Here is a 20,974-nt window from a genome sequence, read left to right as displayed (position 1 = left end):
AGAGAGAAACCCTGACTTGAGAATAAAAAAGACCAGGAACAAAGGTTAATAATAGGAAACTAAAGAATAGATAGAAGGATCTGCAGAAAGGGAACCATCCAGGGTTAGCCGTCCTCCCAGGCCGAACCACTGTCCCAAAGAGTCACAATACTGGCAGAGTTTGGATGCTCTATCTTGCCATTTCCTTGTTGTGTCTGAACTACTCTCAGCTGGTTTACATAGAGGCAGCCCTCTTCCTGGAGGAGAAAATTGGATACCCCCTTGGTCAGTAGGGGGGGGGTCCAGGACTCTGTGCTTTCTAAGAATGACACCTTCAACCTCTGGCTGTGACAATGGCAGCTATTCCATCTGGGGTTTTGGAAACAGTCTCAGAAAGCTTTTGGAAACAAGCGAGTTGGGGGTATATGCCAGCCACCTGCACCAAGGACAGAGGATATGCGTAGGGCACAAGAGGGGAGTGGGTGAGAAGAGGCTGAGGCTTGGGAGAGAGCTGAGCCAAGAGGGGAGATCACCACCGTTTGGTTATTGTGAGGTGTAAAGAGAAAGCCTTCCTGCCAGCCTGGGTCCAGAGCCGCATCAGTCCCAAATAAACACACAGGAGGCTATATTAATTATTAGCTGTTGGCCTTGCTTGTTTCTTACTGGCTAGCTCTGACTTAAGTATTTATCCCATAATTGTTAATTCTCTTACCGGAGAAGTTTCCGGGCTTCCTACCCCATGGCGGTTACATCTTGACTCTCTGTGTTTCTCCTACCCAGAGTCCTCCTGGAATCCTAGTCCCACCTATCTTGCTTTCCTATTGGCCAACAGTGCTTTATTGACATATACACAGGACTTCCCCATCTCCTCTTTTCTGTCTAAACAAAAAGAAAGGTCTTAACTTAAAGTCAAATTATATATAATAGAACAGTTATCAAGTAAGAACACAGTTACAATATTTTGTCTCTCAACATTTAGCAAGATTTAAAGAAAATATCATCCATCCCATCCTTGTGAGTCCAAAGTTCTATATGTAGCTAATCTTTTATAATAACTAAGGAAAACTATAATTATAACTATCTGTCTTCAACTCCATCAAAGACCACAGAAGGATAATATATAAACACTAGAATTGACAGAGACATCTTACTGTCTGGACAGTCACCCGAAGTTCCTCTGTAATGTTGGGGCATCCATCTTCAGCCCATAGGCCACAATGTGTCCAGAAGATTTCTCAGCAAAGCAGGAAATTTCAAACTGTCCATCTGCATTGGCATTCTGTCAGTCATTTTTCTGTGTCCTGCAGAAAGTCTCGTAGACTCTTCCATGAAGCTGGAACCCTGAAGGACTGAGTTCAGCAGTCACTTTCCTGTGGGTCCTGCATATCCAGTTTATACAGCAACAGTCAAACAGTCCAGGCAAGAGCAGCTTCTTGCCCAAATGGCTAATCTTGCCATGTTGAAAACAAACTCCATAGTGAGTCTCTTCGATGCCCATCTTCCTCTCAGACGTAATTGGTGCTGCCAGGAACAGACATTTCTCATTGTCAAGAAAAACACTAAACCATTTTAAATGCCATTTTCTGAAGTTATTGAAAGGTTTGAAGACTATCTATCTATCTTAAATATATCTCTGTATATCTAGAAAACCTAACTTACCTGATTATAAGTTCTGACTATTATAAGTAACTATCTATAATCTGTACCTAATTATGCATTACATTTTAAAAGATCAGTATAAGCACAATACTTAATCAAGAGGAGAAATATACATATCACAAAATTGACCTTGAATTTGTATCAATAAATGAAAAACCATACCAATACAAAGTATTCATTTCCATACCATAATCCCCTTTTACCTTTAAAAAGAGATTGGTCGTGATCATAATCATTAACCAATTATAAGCAACCCTATTTAAATGAAAACAAAAATTTATAAACAATTTGGATGTTGCTCATACCAAACTGCTTCCTGCTGATAGGGGGTACTGTCCATACCATGGGGATCATAACAAAACACAGAAACCTGGCTAAGTCATTGTTTTTGTGGTCTACAAGGCTGCATCATCTCAGCTGTCTTAGATGTTGGAACACCTGGCCCACTGCTTCCGAGAGTCTTGGTTCATCAAACACAGAAGCCTGTCAGTCATTTCTCTGTGACCTGCAGAAAGTCTAGTAGACTCTTCCATGAAGCAGGAACCCTGTAAGACTGAGTTCAGTAGTCACTTTCCTGTGGGTCCTGCAGATTATACAACAACAGTCAAGCAGTCTAGGAAAGAGCAGTTTTTTGCCGAAATGGCTAATCTTGTCATGTTGAAAGCAAACTCCATAACGAGTTTCTTTGATGCCCATCTTCCTCTCAGACATAATTGGTGCTGCCAGGAGCAGACATTTCTCATTGTCAAGAAAAACCCTAAACCATTTTAAATGCCATTTTCTGAAGGTCTTTGAAAGGTTTGAAGACTATCTCAAATATATTTCTGTATATCTAGAAAACCTAACTTACCTAACGATAAGTTCTATTATAAGTAACTTTCTATAGTCTGTATTTAATTATGCATTATGTTTTAAAAGATTAGTATAAGCACAATACTTAATCAAGAGGAGAAATATATGCATCACAAAATTGACCTTGAATTTGTATCAATAAATGAAAAACTATACCAATACAAAGTACTCATTTCCATACCATAATCCCCTTTTTACTTTAAAAAGAGATTGGCTATGATCATTAACCAATTATAAACAATCCCATTTAAATGCAAACAAAGATTTATAAACAATATGGGAATTAGGACATCACTCATTCCAAACTGCTTCCTGCTGGAAGAGGGCGCTGTTCATACCATGGGGATCATTACAAAACTCAGAAACCTTTATAAGTCCTTTTTTCGTGGTCTGTAAAGCTGTATCATCTTAGCTGTTTCAGTTGTTGGAACACCTGGCCCACTGCTTCCGGGGGTCTTAGTTCATCAAACCACAGAAGCCTGTAAGGAATCCTCAGCTTTTCATTTTCTGTAGAAACATAAGCAAAATCTCCTTTTCCAAGTAACATATCCCTATACTTAAATTTGAAGTCAAGGCATTTTTAAAAGATATAATTTGAATTAATTCAGCAGCATTTATAATCAAGTGTACTTTAGCAGTTGTTCCTTCCTGAGCAATCAAAAAACGGAAAAACACAATAGTGTACAGTATCCAGACTTTTTGTGTATTTTTCATCTTTACATGGTTTATTTATCTATTATTATTATTATATTTCTGTAACTTTTATTTATTTTTCTCTGAGACAGGGTTTTTCTTTGGAAATCCACCTGCCTCTGCCTCTGCAGCAAATCCTACTGGCATATGCCGGCTTCTCTATTCACCACTACGGCGTTTCTTTTTCTCTCTCAATCTTACATATATTTTTAAACACACTGTAAACCTTTAGAGGTTTTTCTCCATCCAAGTCTGACTTTACTGTAAATCTTTATGTTTTTCTGGCCACCTGTCTTATCTGTTAAAACCATGGCTGTTTTAACTGCAGTTTTTCCAAGATGGCGGGCATAAGTGTGACTACAGCTCATTGTCTCAGTCCATGCTGAGATCCAGCAAAAGCTGCCGGCTTGGAGATGGGGTCACTGCCACTTCCAGCTGTGCGTACACACTTTTCAATTGTTAGCAGAGTCTCTTAAAAGAACCTTGCTGGTTTTTTTCTTTTTTCTTTTTTCTTTCTTTCTTTCTTTTTTTCTATGCTGAGTCAGGAAGACTCCCTTAAGCGTGACGAGTGAGTCTCTGCTTGTCACTAGCAAAATAGAGCCCACCTGAGAAAAATGCTGCTACCAAAAAGCCATGCTTCTCTCTGTCCTTTTGTTTCTAAAATTCCTTTAAAGATTTTGTTCTCTACGTGGAAATTCAATCCCATATGCTGACATCATTATGTAAAAAGAAAGCCTTCCCGCCAGCCTGGGTCCAGAGCCGCATCAGTCCCAAATAAACACACAGGAGGCTATATTAATTATTAGCTGTTGGCCTTGCTTGTTTCTTACTGGCTAGCTCTGACTTAAGTATTTATCCCATAATTGTTAATCTAAGTATTTCTCTTACCGGAGAAGTTTCCGGGCTTCCTACCCCATAGCGGTTACATCTTGACTCTCTGTGTTTCTCCTACCCAGAGTCCTCCTGGACTACTAGTCCCACCTATCTTGCTTTCCTATTGGCCAACAGTGCTTTATTGACATATACGCAGGACTTCCCCAACATCAGGGAATTCAGTGTCTGTGAATTGGAAAACCAGGGTACAGACACTAGACCAACCTCCTGGGAGACCAACACAAGCTGGTGTTCTCCAGAAGAAAACTTCTGAGTAGTTGAAACAGGAGCCTAAAAGAGTGTAAAGATCTGAAAATGACCAAGAGGATACAGCTCAGTTCTCTTGGACAGTGCTCTCATCTCTGGATAGGACAGCTCCAAGTTGTGGGTTTAGGGAAAAGGGGCCAGTCAAAGAAACACACCCTGAGCAGAGCCAAAGAAACACTCTTTGGCCCTGCAACTAGAACTAAAGAAATGTACTCTGACCCTGAAACCAGGGCCAAAGGAACACACATTGTCCCTGGAATCTGAGTCAGTGAAAGAAATGCACCCTGGCCCTAAAATTGGAGCCAAAAGGCTAAAAAAGACCAGAGAAAGAAACACACTTTGGCCCTGAAACCAGAGCCAAATCTGACCTTAACCCTATGCAGAAAAGTAACCAATCCTCCAGCAGAGCTCTAGCCAATCTGAGCTCAGCACTGAAATTGGACCAATCCCTATGTAAACCCTGTGTATGTTCAGCTTGGCTGGTCCAGCTGCCTTCCAATAAACCCCTTCAGATGATCTTTGGATGAAGATCTTCTTAGCAGAGGTGACCCTGGGCAGAGCAGAGCAGAGCCAGCAGGGCTGTAACACTTGCCCGGGGAAACCTTCCTTGGCAGAGTGGAGTTGTTACATTCTGCTCCCGGCTCCCGCTCTCTGCTCTCCAGGAGCAGAGCTGAACTGTAGCAACCCCCCCCCCCCCACCCGAGAAACCTCCTGCCGAGCAAAACTGCTACACTGGGCGAAAATGCCCAGCTGGATGACCCTGTCCTGCTGGAGCAGAGCCAATACACAGGGGAAGACTTTCTCTGAGGCAAGGCTGTAAGCAGCTAAGCTTACTGCAACCTGTGGTGGTTCTTGGCTCCCGAGCTCCAGGATACCTTTCCACCTGAGCTGTGTAACACTCAGTATTTTGTGACTCCAAGTGTCAGAATACCTGACCCACTCCTGTTCCATCCTGTCCTGACCCATCCCGAAATGCTTACAGCGGGGTGGGTAGTAAAAGAACAAATTACCCCCCCCACCCCTGCCCTGGAGTTTAAACCTTGGACAATGTTGAGTCCACAGATGTGGCGGTGGGGTGGATGGAGTTGCCTTGTTCAAGTAAAGTAAGGGGCACAGCAGGCTCCAGAGGGAGAAGGAGGGCTGTGCCTTTAGGGAAAGGCTGAGGAGGAGTGACTGTGCGGTGTCTGTCAGGCAGGCGACTGGGGGGTGAGGAGATCCCACAATGCAGAGAGCGTCTTTTCATCGCCTTTGTAAATGTCTGGGTGCTGGACAGACCCGGGCCTAGATGATGAGCTGAGGGGAAAAGATGAAGGATGTAGTTGTGAGGAGGAGAGATTGCCACCGAAGGTGCCACAGGCTGAGACCTTGAGGAAGTCGGGTAAAGTGTGGCGGCAAGAGGGTGGGTGTAGGGTACAGGGGCCAGCCGAAGAAACGCACCCTGACCCAACCAGAGCCAAAGAAACACACCCTGACCCTGAAACCAGCCAGTGAGAGAAACATACTTTGGCCCTGGATACCTATAGGAGGGGATCCTGTGAAGGACACGGGGCAGATTAGAAGCAGTCGCTATTGAGACTTCTGAAATAACTCCCCTGGATATTTCTGCAGTGTCTCGGGGGATGTCCTTCTGTATGATGCGAATATGTGTTGGTTTTTTTTTTTTTTTTTGGTTAGTGAATACAGCTGCATTGACCTATGGCAGGGCAGAATATAGCTAGGCAGGAAATCCAAGCGGAGATACAGGGAGGAAGAAGGCAAAGTCAAGAAGACGCCCATCCAACCATCAAAGGAGAAAGATGTCCGAGCATCACCAGTAAGCTACGGGCCTTGTCGCGGTACAAAGATCAATAGAAATGGGTTAATTTGGCTGTAAGAGCTAGCTAATAATAAGCCTGAGCAAATAGGCCAAACCGCTTGTAATTAATATTAAGTCTCTGAGTGATTATTTCATAAGCAGCTACAGGACCAGGTGGGGTGCAGAAAAGCTTCCAGCCACATCTCCTACACCGAATAAGGCTTTCGGTGAGTCAGGCTTACGAGAAAGTGCATTTCCAGAGAGATGCAAAGTAGTTGATTGCCTAAGAAGAGCTGAGAGGGGAGGGAAGGAAATTCGCTCTTCACGGAATACCCACTGAGTAATCTCTCTCTTTTTTTTTTTTTTGCCATGATGAAGATTCTGCATCTAATCAAAACTAAGCAAGCTTCAAAGTGAGACGCAGTATAAAGAACCATAGCAGGAGTCAAAGCTAGCAGACATTGAAAGACCCCAGGCGGGGGACTTTCACGGGAGGGAGACCCGAACCCAAGGAACACCGAGACCACGAGCTTGGATGCAACAGCAAGAGGCTTTATTGATAATACACGGGTACCCGGGGCATCTCAGTCTCGGGAACTGAGAGCCCCGAGCTGGGGACTCAGGGGTCCTTTTATAGCAAAAAGCGCAGTACAGAAGCGAGAAGCCTAGTTACGGGACCCTGATTGGGCAATTTAAATGAGGCTGGGGCTCAGAACGAGGGCAATTAAGGTTTCTCTCAGAACTCAAGTCTCGGCCTTGGCCCTATCTGAGGAACAATAGGTCTCTGTGCTTGCCCAATCTTGCTGGGCTGGCCATTTGGTCACAACAGACACCCAAAGCCCGTGTCCTTGGGCAGAGCTCCCTTCTGATAGCAAGGACTATTCAGCTGTGGGGGAAACGGAATTTTCCATGAGCCTCAGCTTGCCTGTGTAGGCTGGGCCGGGGTCTTTCAACATGACATGTCCTGGTGTTTCACATTGGTTTGGTTTGGTTCCGGTCAACTTGACGTAACCCGGATTCATGTGGGAAGGGGCGTCTCACTTGAGACAATTCCTCCATCAGATTGGCCTAGGGCGGGGCCCGTGGGGCATGGTCTTGATTAATGGTTGATGTGAGTGGACCCAGCCTGCTGTGGACTGTGCCATCCCTGGGCAGGTGGGCCTGGGTTGTACAAGAAGCAGGATGAGCAAGCCATGAGGAGTAAGCCAGGAGGCAGCACCCCTCCACGACCTCTGCTTCAGTCCCTGCCCTGCTTAAGCTCCTCCGGACTTCCCTCAGTGACAGCCTGTGATGTGGAATTCTAAGATAAAACAAGCCCTTTCTCCTCCAGGTTGTTTCTGGTCATGGTGTTTTGTCACAACAATAGAAGCCCTAGTTAGGTGGTCTCTTTCTTTGTGATTCAGAATGGTATTTTTCTTTTTTTCATTTTGCGAGACAGGGTGTCTCTGTATTGTTTTGGAGGCTGTCGGTCCAACCTGGCCTGGAACTCACAGAGATCCGCCTGCCTCTGCCTCCCGAATGCTGGGATTAAAGGCGTGCCCTACCACCGCCCGGCCAGAATGGTATTTTTAACACTATTTAAAAAAACAACATTATCAGTCATATGTCAAAATTCAGAGTTAAATCTGTCCTGCTGCTTCTCGCCAAGGCTGTTACTCTCTGGAACCAGTAGCTGTTTAGAGAATTCTGGAAAATATGAGATTTGTGGCCAGTAAGAATGGTAAAGAGAAATTAATGGTCCCTCCCTATGCCTGATTCCTTGGGCCCTAAGATGTCCTCTTCTTTTTAAGTGTGTGTGTGTGTGTGTGTGTGTGTGTGTGGTGATATTTCGTTTATGATCTAACAAAGCTTGCCTGGAGATCAGAGTGTAGAACTTCCACACTAGTTAGCCATAGAGGCCAGGCAGTGGTATGGTACACACCTTTAACCCCAGCAGTAGAGAGGAGGGAACAGGAAATGACATGGCTGGACAGAGAGAGGACTATAAGGTAAGTAGAGACAGGAGCCTGCCCCCTTTTTCAGGCTGAGGAGTTGGCTAGGTAAGAAGTAGCTGTGACTTTACCCCTATATCTTACTCCAGATTTTTATTATTAAGACCAATTAGAATTCATGCTACGTGTGTGTGTGTGTGTGTGTGTGTGTGTGTGTGTGTGTGTGTGTGTGTGTGTAGTTTAGAAGAAAATGTCGGAAGTTCTTTCCCTTCTACTATAGATGATTCACTTCTCTGCTGGTGTTCTCATTGTGTTCCTACATTGCCTTCCTCTGTTCTGGCTGCCTCTGAAGTAATCCCTAAAGAAAACTCATGGTTTACAGATCAGATGCCAGGCAATGGGCTTTGAGGCTGTGTAGGTGGACTTTTCTTTCCTGCCTGCCAGTTCTCAGATAATCAACATTGAAACTCAGTATTAATTATAAATGCTCACCTGATGGCTCAGGCTTATTACTAACTAGCTCTTACAACTTAAGTTAACCCATATATATATATATATATATATATATATATACATTGTGTCACATGACATTACCTCTCTTTTGTCTTGCACCCCCTGTTTCCTCTCCATGTCTCGCTGGTGACTCCTCTGATGCCCAATTCTTCTTCCGGATGTCCCTGGTCTGGTTTTCCCATCTAACCTTATCCTGTCCGGCTATCGACCAGTCAGCTTCTTCATTAAAGTAATCAGAGGGTAATTTACACAGTGTCCTGGAGGATCATCCCACAGCAGGGATCTCAGCTCATCTGGATTAATCCATTCATCAATGGTTTTGTGATTGGATGGCATTGTTGAGAGGCGGTAGGAAGGGAAGGGAGGCATGCCATGAAAAAGCAAATCTTGTCATCAGTCCCTCCTTTTTGCTTTCTGGCTGCCAATAAAGTAGGTGGCTTGAACGTGCTACCATTGTCCTGTTCTACCCTGCCTTAGGCCCAGCTCCAAAGAATAAAAAATAATCCAAGCTGTCCGTTGAAACAAACTTTTTCCCTCTCAACTGGTTTCTCCTGGTTATCTTGTCACAGCTAGCACGTTCTGCTCACCTTTCCCTGTCGCTCTCTGTATCTCTAAGGTCTCTGAGTTCCACCTTTTACATTTATTTATGACTCAGGCTGCATGCACAGCGGGAACCTCACCCCAGATACAGTGACCACCCACCCACCCACTGCCACAACTGTTACCCGACACAGAGCAGAGCTCTTTATTCTAGAAACTTCTGGGCCAGCAATAAACCACGGCACGCAGCCTCTGGTCCGCCCCCCTCTTACCAGGGCAGCTGCCAGCATCACAGCACAGAGCTCTAATACTCGGAGGACAAGGTCCTTATTGTGCAGTTTGGACCCAGCAAGCAGGCGGACACAGGCCACATGCCTGTCATGGAGCTGGGCAGACACTGTCACGAAGAAGACTGAAACCAGCTCGGGCTGTGGGAACGCAGGTGGCACTTTCCCTGGGAAGTGGCCAGAGCTCCAGGGCTGGCCACTTCAGTCCTGCCGATACCACTGTCCAGGTGAGGGTGCCTTGCGCTCCCACAATACCAGCGTCTGCCGTGTTCTCATGGGACCTGCTGTGTAACACGCTCTTAGAACCGCCCAGACAGCTTTGTTCATCTCTTCCCACATAGCACGCCCTTCCTTTTGCCCTTCCTTTCAGGAGACACAAAACCCAGTCTCCCTTTCCTCTCTCTGCCCTCTGCCCCTGACAGTTCTGCTCCATCCTGTTCCTGGAGATAAGACATGGCTGCCACGGTGACCCGCACACGTCTCCCCATCAGATGAGCCCCACCCACCCACTGAGTCCCAGACACTGCAGCATTGGACCAAGTCACCTTGCCAGCTGTTCTGCCAGAACACAGCAACCCCAAGGATAATAATGGTTAACAGAATGTATCACCAAACAGCCAGTAGATGCAACTCCAGTCTCTATATGGAGGAGCAAGTTTCCTGGGCCTTCAAGTACCCCACGAAAGTGTTTGCTTCTGGAAATGTTGCCTAACAACAAGCACCTCACAGAGCTTCTTGCATGGGATGGGGGTGGGGACATTTAGTTCCTCTGATTGCCTCAAGGGCCCTGAAAGGCTTCTTCCTCTGAGGCTGCCACGGTCTTCATTGCTCCCTTGAGGACTCGCTCTCAGAGGAACTGGAGGCCAGATTCCCAGATGGGGCGTCCCGATGTCCACTGAAGTCCAGGCTTCAGTCAGGAGGTGCCCTGCTGGCCACGTGGGCCGGGCTTTCCTCAATGGCTCCTTTAAGACCCTCCTCCCAGATTGTTCCCCGACAGCAACATCTTCCTGCCCACCCCCTGACCTCACAGGTCCATCAAACACTCATCGTCCATAGACACCTTCCAACCCTATCCCTCTTCCTTCTAAAGTTAGTGTTTTATCTATTATTTCATAGTTGCACACATGCGTGTAGCATGACCCGATGATAACCCCCCTTCCCTTGAGCCCCACACCCTCGTGCTCTCTCTCTCTCTCTCTCTCATCTTTTTAACGTCTACTTATTCACTCTGCGGGAACAACGCGTGCCACAACAACGCACGTGAGGGGGTCAGAGAACAACTCTCAGAAACCCATTTCCTCCTTCAGTCTTGGCAGCAAGTACTTGTCAAGCCACCGCTTGACCCACCGAGCCCAACTAGTGGTGTCTGAGCACACACAGGTGCGGCGCCATCCACGGGCGCACGGGCAGCCTACGAACAGCCACAACCCCAGTGGGGGGGGGGCCAATGACTCCCCTCACCGGAAGCTGTCGACTGCCACCCCGCGGCTCCTCAGCTGGGACGGAGCCTCGACAGCTTGAGCTTGTGCGGACAACTACAGCCACTGTGCACTTGCCAATGCGGTGGTCTTGTCGTCCAGAAGACGGCGCTTCCCCGCCCTCCTCCCACCCTCCGGCTCTTCTGTGATGTTCCCCCGGACATCGTTGGAGTGGGTGCTGACATCGATGCCCCATTTCCAGTGAAGACTCAGCACTCACTCACTCCCAGTCAGCCGTGCCTACCGCTGAAGGGAACCTCTCTGCCTGAGGCTCCCAACAAACAGCGTGAGCTGTGGCCGTGCTTGTTCCCTCCTGAGACGGGACACTGCTCACACTCCAGCACTTGGTTCACGCTGCTTTCACTGGAGCCCATTTCACAGCGCACTTATCCAATCTTCTTGGTCAGCTGTCAACCATTCTCTGAAGAATGGTTTTTAACCCCAAGTGTTCCACCTGGTGTGCTCCGCCACACTCAGCCATGGGTTATTTTCTGGTTGGTTCCTCCTCGTTTAGGTTCCTGTGCCCCCCCACATAGCAACGGCTGTTTTGTTGCTTCTGTCTGCACCTGAAGGAGCAGTCTTCATTTCTCGTGCCCACGATTCTTATCTGCACAACGTGAACATATGCGGCAGCAGTTAGAGGCGGCGTGGACGAAGATCCCCTCCCTGGCCAATGCTTCTGGAACCCTTGCTTAGTGCCAGGTGGAGTGCCGGGGCTGGAGGGTGCAGTTCCGAAGCCAGTGCTTCCTTTAAGGGGTTTGTTCAGGCCAGGCAGAGTCAGCACACACCTTTGATCCCAGCACCCAGGAGGCAGAGGCAGACAGATCTCTGTGAGTTCAAGGCCAGCCTGATCTACCGAGTGAGTTCCAGGACAGCCAGGGCTGTTACAGAGAGAAACCCTGTCTCGAAAAACAAAAAGCTTACTTTGGCAATGACTCATAATGACTCAGGGAATCAATGACACACACCTTGCAAATCCTCCTCCAGTGAGGACGGTTACAACAGAGATGAGCAAACACTGCACGGGGCTCTTCTCCTGAATGCCAATTGTAGGGAAGGGTTAGCAAAAACAAACCTGTGGGCTGACTGCACAGAGAGACACCACGACAGAGCAGTGCGCCATCAAGTGCCTTCAGTGGGTAGGCATGCCACAGGCCACCGTCAGGGAAGATCTTTCTAGACTGAAGCCTGAATGGTAAGAAGGCATTAGTCATTCAAGGAGACAGAAGAACATTCTAGACAAAGAACAAGTGCAGAGGGCTGACAGGAATGGAGGAGACAGTGGTGAAGAAGAAAAACGGCAAACGGACCGGACCGCCCAGAACTGCTCTGCACAGGGAACAGTTACAGCGTCAACGTGTATCCAGCCGGCCTGAGACCTACAAAGACCTGCTTTCAAAGCAGGTTGTTGACCAGCATCAGGAACTTTGTTCTGTGTCCCCAGTAAACATTTAATCAACTGTGGCCTCACTTTATGCCTACACATGTTACACAATGTATCTAACCATGCTTTTCTCTGGGAGTCTGGAACTGGGCTATGGGATAAGCAGAGGGTACGTATGTGACTGCTCCCCGAATGGAAACCTTAGGCACTGTCTTTCCAGGAACCTCCCTGGGCATAAGCATAACAGGCATGTTACTGTATTTCCATTGCTAGTGGAGTGTGTCCACGCGATCTCTCATGGAGGGAGGAAGTATAGACGACCTGTGTGCAGATTCCTGCGGCCTCTATCTGTCTGTTTTCCCCCTGACCATCTGGGCATGGGTCCTCGCTCCATATCTGAAAAAACCTTACAACTACCTACAAAGTCCCATAAATTCTCCTTGGGAATCGCTGATGTAGGGGTAGCCATGGGGAGACCCTACACAAACTAGTACCAGGATTAAGTCAGTAAATATGTGCAAAGCACTGAGCATAATACCTAGGACACCATAATTTCTGAAAATAAGAATAATGACGGGCTGGGGAGATGGCACGGTGGTTAAGAATGTGTATTGCTCAACAGGAGGACTGAGCTCAGCACCCGGCACCCAAGCTGGGTGGCTCACAGCTACCTGTAACTCCAGCTGCAGGGGCTCTCCCGCCCTCTTCTGGCCTCCGCAGGCGCTGCACTCACATGCATGAGCCCCCTCCCGTAAACAGACGCTGTATATAATTTCTTAATTAAAAAAGGATGGTGATTGTATTGTGACGAAGCGCTACAAGCAAAAGCAACTCGCAAAGAAAGCTACTCTGGCTCACTGCTCCAGAGGGTCGGGGGTCTGCCACGGCGGGGAGACTTGGCAACAAGGGGCAGAAGCGGGAAGCAGCTGAGAGCTCACATCCGCAGTCTAAGAAGTGAGAAAGAGGCAGGGTGAGGCTGCAAGCTCGAAGTCCTCCGTCCCAGTGGCACACCTCCCCCAGTGGCACACCTCCCCCAGCAAGGCTGCAGGGACCTCCCAAACCGTGCGGCCGACTGGGAGCCATCTGCTTACGCACTGGAGCCCATGGAGGAGGTTCCTGGTTCCTAGTGGCAACGGGGATGACCACTGGAGAGTCACGCACAGAACCGGGACTTAATGACAGCCGTTCCGGCTCCCAGCCTCTCCAAAGCATGTCCTGGTTCTCTCGGCCTCTCACTGAATGGACAGCCTGACCCCTTTGCAACAGCGTTGCATTGCTTACAAGAATGTCAAAGGCAGCCTTCTGCTGTGACCTGTCATGCCCAAAGATACTGAATGGACTGGCCTTGGCCACCCCGTAAGTAGGTGGCAGGGCTAAAGGAAGAGCCCATCTTTGCCTTTTCCCGTCCTGCAGTGACCTCACTGCCACCTGGTAGATGTGGCACAGCCTAGTAGGAATAATAGGTGACTATCCAGTAAGACCTTCTGTAGTCTACGAGCAGAACCACAGCCTCCGCCAACCCAAAAGCTAAAGGCCTTGCCTGGTAGCATCTGAGGTGTACATCAGAGATATGTCCCCAAAGACGTCCCCGCTCGGCAGTAGCCTACCTCCTAACCCTTCCACCAGGTGTCTAGAAAGTATCTTGGGTCATGGTCTTTGTTATAAAAACTCGGTTATTAAAACCTTTGTTACAAAACCACTGCCACATCCAAACATCAATTCTCAGGTGACCTGAATCTGTGTTCCGGGACGACGGCCACCCATTTGTCTCCAGAATAAAGTATTTCTTTTCCAACTCGGGTTGAGAGCTGTTTTCCTTAGGTTGAACACCCCCACACACACACCCATTCCACCGTTAACGCCATCACCCTCAAAGCAGCGCCACCTGGTCTGGTCCTCCCGCCTCCACTTAATCACATGACCATTGTCACCTGATGGTGGTGGTTCCTGAGGCCCCGCCTCCTCTCATATCCTGCTATCTGCTTTATTTAGCATGATTGTGCTCGTATATCTGGGACAGTGATCTAACACCTCCACAGCTGCGGAGACTGACTGGCTAAGCTCCCAGCTCTTGGCAAGTGTTCCTCAGTAAGAGCTTGTCCTGGCTAGTTTTTGTCAGCCTGAAGCCGCTGCCTGAGCAGTCTGGCAAGAGGGACCCCATCTGAGAAAGAGTGCCCACAAGGGTGGCCTGCTGTGAAATCCTCCTTCCGTTCACTGTGAATATACGTCACTACCCCTGCCTTGACAAACAGTCCGACTGACCAGTAGGGGAACAGGATAAAGCAAGGGGAAAGCCAACCGGAGAATGATGGGATGAGGAAGGGCGGAGACAAGGGAGTCGCCCGCCAGCCAGACGACAAGTCAAGGACAGAGGTAAAGCCACGAGCCTCAGGGCAGCGTGTAGATCAACAGAAATGGGTTAAGTTGTAACACCTAGTTAGTAGCAAGCCTGAGCTATTGGCCAAGCATTTATAATTTATGTTAAGTCTCCGAAGCAGTTATTTGGGAAATGGCCACCGGTTACTTGAGAGCAGGAGGTCAGGACAGGAAAACCCCACCGGCATTGGCCTGTTGGTAAGACTGAGGTGCATTTTGTCAATGACTGACGTGGGAGGCAGGCCTCTCACCGTGGGCAGTGAAATCCCATGCCGGCGGTCCCGTGTGGAGTAAGAAAGTAGACTGCGCAAGCCTTGGGAAGCAAGCCAGCAAGCAGCACTCCTCCACGGCCTCTGCTTCAGTGCTGCCTGGGTCCCTGCCCAGTGAGGGTGTGGCCTGGAAGATGAAGTAAGTTGCTTTTGTCATGGTGTTTCATTACAACACACTACACATACATACCACGTGTGTGCACACATACACACACACACACACACACACACAGAGGACACCTCACATACTCACACAAACACCCACATACAACACGCTATACAGACACCCCACATACACACATCTCAACACACTCCACACCACACCACACCACACCACACACTTTTGACTGACTAAATGAGGCTGCTCCAGGAAGCAAAGGGTGAACACATAAAGTCAGGAATGGAAATGGCGCTCAGTGCACGGAAACTGCAGGGAAGGTCTCAGCTTGCTGCTCACTGCTTATGACTCACCCTCAAGCCCTGGAGGCAGGAGCATCTTAAGTACTTCCTGGGACCGCAGCCACAGAGGACCTCCTGGAGGCAGTGTGTGGTGGTGGCTCCTGCTCCTTTCCAGGGAGAACTCAAGGCAGAAGACAACGGGGCACACGGACCAGTGGGGCCTAAGGAACCAAAGTCCCCATTCGTGGGTTAGGAAGTTAGAGAATGGTTTAGAAGCTTCCAGAAAAAGAAAACCACTCGTCCTGTGGTACCACATAAAGCACACATTAGTGGGCGTGGGGAACTGTAATGTTGCAGATCCAGAGACAACTCTCCTTGGGGTTTGCTGGCCCCTAAGTAGCTACACATTGCCCATGGTCCTGTCAGAGTGTACAAGAAGACCCCTCGAGTTTCCCTCGCCCAAAAGCTGAAACTGCCCTCAGATTCTCCGGAGGCCAACAGCAGAAACCCCTTCACTCTACTAACCTGCCCTCCTAATGCTTTTCGCCAGGTGCTTCACGGGAGCCTTGACTCATATAACTCATTTTCTCCGTTCCTATAAAGCCGTTATTAAATTGTTGCCACAGTGAAACATGGTATTTGGGGTAACTTGAACCTGTGTTCCTGGGCCCTGGTCACTCACATTTTACTCCAGAATGAATGCTGGTGTTCCTTCTGGAATGCAAGCTGTTCTGTGTGGATACTGCCAGCAGAACTAACCCAGCCATGCCTAATGCAGCAACGGGTTGGGCTAAGTTTCTGTTTCAGGATTACAGCTCTGTAATCCTGGTGGCAAGAAACTGGTTAACATCTCATGGAGACTCTTGGAACAATGCTTGGTTGACTTCCAAAGCCCAAGGCCAAGCACCTGTCAGAGGGAATGATGCGTGGGGTGGAGAGGGGGGGGTCTACCATAGTCTTCCCGCTGTGTCCCGAGCCCTCGGGAAACAAGGCGAGAGCTTGAGATTACTGTCTACAGCACAGGATCCCATCTTTGCGTTGGAGAGCTGTACTGACTGGCAAGGCCCTGAGGGCAAGTCCAGACGAGGGGCTCTAGGAGGAGAGCCTGAGCCTCTGCTTGACTGGTCCGCAGTCTAGGAAGTTCTCTGGCTCCCACGGATGGGTCCGCTAACACCACACCCCATGATGGAGTCAGCGCCCTGACAACTGCTGAGCCCTCCCGCCCGGCGCCTTGGATGGACACACGTGCTTGTGCGCTGCCTCTGACTGTTCAGAAAGCTTGAAGTAAACGTGGCCAGCATGAGCCTGCTTCACCTGAAAGTGTCTCTGAAACGCCAAAGGGAAAGAAAACCCCAGAAAAGGACACACAGTTGCCATGGGTACCGGTGGGGGGGGGGGCAGACCAAAGTATGTGACAAGGATTTATGACAAGAGCTGACATAAAGAGAATACTAAGCTGAGGCAGGCACTGTCCTGGGTGTCTTTCGTGAGTTCTCTCTTCTGCCTCCCGAAAACACCAATGGGAGGGAGCTGTTATTTCCACGCAGGAAGAGGTCCTGTGAGGCCCATAACCACCTGGAATGGGCACCTGCTGGAAATCAGAAAACGGAGCCTTAACAATGAAAGGGGTAAGGAGACAGCTCAGTGGGTAAAGTTTGAGTCTGAATCCTTGGTACCTACATGACAAGCCAGGCTCACTGGTGCATACCGGTAACTCCAGCAACGGAAGGCAGAGACAGAAGGACCCTGGGAACTCAGTGGCCAGCCGGTGCAGTCAGTCAGTGAGCTCAAAGTTCAGGCTGGAGAAGTAGCTCATCAGTTAAGAGCATTTTCTGCTTTTCCAGAGAACCCAAATCCAGTTCCTAGCACCCATATCAGGTGGCTCCCAGCCATCTGCAATCACAGTTCCAGGAGACCCAATGCCCTCTCTGGCCTCCACCAGCACCAGGCTTGCGTGTGGCGTGCACACAAACAAGCAGGCAAACACGCCTACACATAAGTAAAAATAAACTTGGAAAAGAAAGGAAGAATCAATGTGGCAAATGTTAAAACTAAGGTGAGGATCCACAGCCGGGCAGTGGTGGCGCACATGGGAGGCAGAGGCCGGCGGATCTCTGTGAGTTCGAGACCAGCCTGGTCTACAAGGGCTAGTTCCAGGACAGCCTCCAAAGCCGCACGGAGAAACCCTGCCTCGAAGAACAAAACAACATAAAAAGGGTGAGGGTTCAGTAGAGGAAGATGCCAGTGTCGATCGTGTACTTCCTCCCCCCCATACACACATACAAGATTTTAAAAATTAGTCTAGGGCCGGGCGTTGGTGGTGCACGCCTTTAATCCCAGCACTCGGGAGGCAGAGGCAGGCGGATCTCTGTGAGTTCCACGCCAGCCTGGTCTACAGAGCGAGTTCCAGGACAGCCTCCAAAGCCACAGAGAAACCCTGTCTCGAAAAACCAAAAAAAGAAAAAAAAATTAGTCTAAGATAAGAAAAGAGCCGTGTGCATTTGGTGAGAGAGCCGGCAAGCACATTGTCGTGTGATTGGCCAGCAGGGATGGGCTCAAAGCAAGCGTAGAGACAGCGTCAGATCTGTATCTCAGAGGTCAGAGCAAAGTGCTCAGCAGCCACACAAGCCGTGGCCACTGTTCCGAGGCTTTCCTTTTACCTTCTTTACGGTCGTCCCCTCCTCCTCTTATCTGGGCCGGGGCTCTGCTGTGTTGTGTGGTAAGTTGGAATAACACCGTTCTTCCAGGTGCCAGCTAACTAGAGCTATTTACCCCCATCTCACAGTCATGGAGCAAAGTCCAAGGACGCGCGGACCTTTGCATTCCTGACTTCTGAAGGCCACATAAAGCGGTCCCGGCACCAGAGGCCTGAGGAGCAGCGCTGAGCCCGACAACGCTGCGCAGAGCTCAGCTGAAGCCGGGCCATGGTGCTGTGGGGTCCTGTGCTTGGAGCCTTGCTCACGGTCGTCGTGGGATGCCTGTGTCTGTCCACGTTGCTCAGGCACCGCAGGCCCCAGGAGCCGCCTCTGGACAAGGGTTTCGTGCCCTGGCTGGGCCATGCCATGGCTTTCCGGAAGAACATGTTTGAGTTCTTGAAGGGAATGCAGACCAAGCACGGGGATGTGTTCACAGTGCAGCTGGGGGGCCAGTACTTCACCTTTGTCATGGACCCCCTCTCCTTCGGGCCCATCCTTAAGGACACACAGAAAACCCTGGACTTCATAAAGTATGCGCAGGAGCTGGTCAAGAAGGTGTTTGGGTACCAGTCCATGGACGGGGACCACCACATGGTGCACTCAGCCAGTACCAAGCACCTGATGGGGCAAGGCTTGGAGGACCTCAACAAGACCATGCTGGACAGTCTGTCCCTGGTGATGCTGGGGCCCAAAGGCCCGAGCCCCGGTGCCAGCTCCTGGCACGAAGATGGCCTCTTTCGCTTCTGCTACAGCGTCTTGTTCAAGGCTGGCTTCCTCGGCTTGTTTGGCTGCACCAAGGACAGGGAGCGGGACCTGCAGGAGGCGGAGGAGCTGTTCACCAAGTTCCGCAGGTTTGACCTCCTTTTCCCCAGGTTTGTCTACTCCCTGCTGGGGCCCCGGGAGTGGCTGGAAGTGAGTGGGCTCCAGCGTCTCTTCCACCAGAGACTCTCCGTGGAGCAAAACCTGCAGAAAGACGGCATAAGCAGCTGGTTAGGCTGCATGCTTCAGTCTCTGAGGGAGCAGGGGATGGACTCGTCCATGCAGGACAAATTTAACTTCATGATGCTCTGGGCCTCCCAGGGGAACACGGGGCCAACCTGTTTCTGGGCCCTCTTATTCTTGCTGAAGCACCGGGACGCCATGCAGGCCGTGAAAGGGGAAGCCACCTGGGTCCTGGGCGAGGCCAGACTGGAAGACAAAAAGTCTTTCGCCTTCAAGCTCAGTGCCCTGAAATGTACCCCGGTGTTGGACAGCGTGATGGAGGAGACTCTGAGACTGGGAGCTACCCCCACCCTCCTCAGGGTGGTGCAGAAGGATTTCTTCCTGAAGATGGCCAGTGGGCAGGAGTACCATATCCGCCGTGGAGACAAGGTGGCTCTCTTCCCCTACCTCTCAGTGCACATGGACCCTGACATCCACCCCGAGCCCAAGGCCTTCAAGTACAACCGGTTCCTCAACCCCGATGGCACCCGGAAAGCGGACTTCTACAAGTCGGGCAAGAAGATCCACCACTACAACATGCCCTGGGGCTCGGGCGTCTCCATCTGCCCGGGCAGGTTCTTTGCCCTCAGCGAGATGAAGATCTTCGTCCTGCTTATGGTTATGTACTATGACTTTGAGCTGGTGGACCCTGACACGCCCGTGCCCCCTATCGACCCAAGGCGCTGGGGCTTCGGCACCTCACAGCCCAGCCACGAGGTGCGCTTCCGATACCGCCTGAAGCCCATGCAGTGAGCTCATGGGCCTGACCACACCCTGAAGCCCTCAGTGGCTGCGGTCCACGGCCATCCGTCTGGCTCTGAGGCACCCCTGCCTCTCCCTGGGATCATTACTCTCTCACCTCCGAGACGTGGCATAGGCTGGCATGCTCCCTGAAGCATGCCGCTTCCTTGATGTGTTTTGCCAGACCCTCCTCTCGGGAGGAGGACCCATGGACAGCTCAGCCTGCAGCTGGTGTCGTCCAGCTAGGCTTGGCTCATCCTGGGCAGAATGAGCTCCCATGAGTCAGACAGCATGTTTCGGAGGCTGCCTCAAACCTCCTGCCTGCTTTACTGGGTGCCGCTACTGCACATGTGTGCTATTGTTAATCTCCTAATAGACGTGCTGGGAGGGAGCGAGGGGTTAAAGCTGAGGCTTGTTTTCTGGCACGTTTCCAAAGAGCTGGAACTTAAACAATTTCAAAGAAACTCATCAGGTGCTGTGTGTTATTGTGGTCCCGTCATCCAACTCTGCAGTGCTTTTGAAGGCGGTCTAGCCACAGTCTAAGGGTTCAGGGGCCAGGCCTGTAGAATCGCCGCATTTGACACAGGGGCCACTCCAGCGGCCTCCTCCGTACCCCTGTCTCTCTCTCCTGTGCATCTCCTCCCCGTGGCTCCCTGTGGGGCCTCCCAGCCCCCTGGATGTGCTCGGTCCCTGCAGAACTCAATGTCCATTCCACACTTCAGTGAGCGGCTCCCTGCCCTCCCCCACCCTGCCTCTCTGCCCAGGACTTCCCTTCACCCATTTCCCAGAGCAAACACCAAACACCTCACCTCCTCCCTCGAAGACAAACAGGCCAAGTTCTGTCTGCTCAAGCCCTGCGATGCCTCTGAAGCGTCGCTTCCGACCCACCCACGCCTCTGTGTGTTCTCTGCGTGTTTCCACACGAGGCCCGACACCCTCGCTCTCCCTTCACTCACACAGCTGTCCAAAGCCCTTTTCAAAAAGTGCCTCTGGCTGCAACCGTTTCATATCCTGGCTCACCGCCGCCTTCACGCACCTGTCACCCGAGTTGCTTCGTCTCTACGGGGTTTCTCCAGGGGAGCCGTCCCCAAAGCAGAGGCATAGCTTTTCCTGCAAGCCCAGCACCAGTTACTCCCAGAAGCCTTCTTCGATCTCCATCTTCCCATCCCAGAATGCCCTTGGGCCCACCCCCCTAACGTTGCTTATACATCCCAGCACACCTGGGCTGTCAATCTCTTGGTTTTTTCTTCCTGCTCCTGAC

The 20,974-nt window shown here is 50.1% G+C and overlaps 1 protein-coding gene across 1 annotated transcript; it reads left to right on the top strand.

The window, feature by feature from the left end:
• The first annotated feature begins 14,367 nt into the window (after positions 1–14,367).
• Positions 14,368–20,181, top strand: LOC101841117 (7-alpha-hydroxycholest-4-en-3-one 12-alpha-hydroxylase). Its single transcript, XM_005082307.4, has 2 exons — positions 14,368–15,035; positions 18,081–20,181. Exon 2 carries the CDS (start codon positions 18,220–18,222, stop codon positions 19,723–19,725), a length of 1,506 nt encoding a protein of 501 aa, XP_005082364.1. The 5' UTR covers positions 14,368–15,035; positions 18,081–18,219; the 3' UTR covers positions 19,726–20,181.
• Positions 20,182–20,974: the final 793 nt, after the last annotated feature.

This window comes from Mesocricetus auratus, unplaced genomic scaffold, assembly GCF_017639785.1.
Source record: "Mesocricetus auratus isolate SY011 unplaced genomic scaffold, BCM_Maur_2.0 Super-Scaffold_100691, whole genome shotgun sequence".
Classification (NCBI taxonomy): Eukaryota; Metazoa; Chordata; class Mammalia; order Rodentia; family Cricetidae; genus Mesocricetus; species Mesocricetus auratus.
Note: the sequence above shows the minus strand (reverse complement) of the source record. Positions and strands in the feature narration are given on the sequence as shown.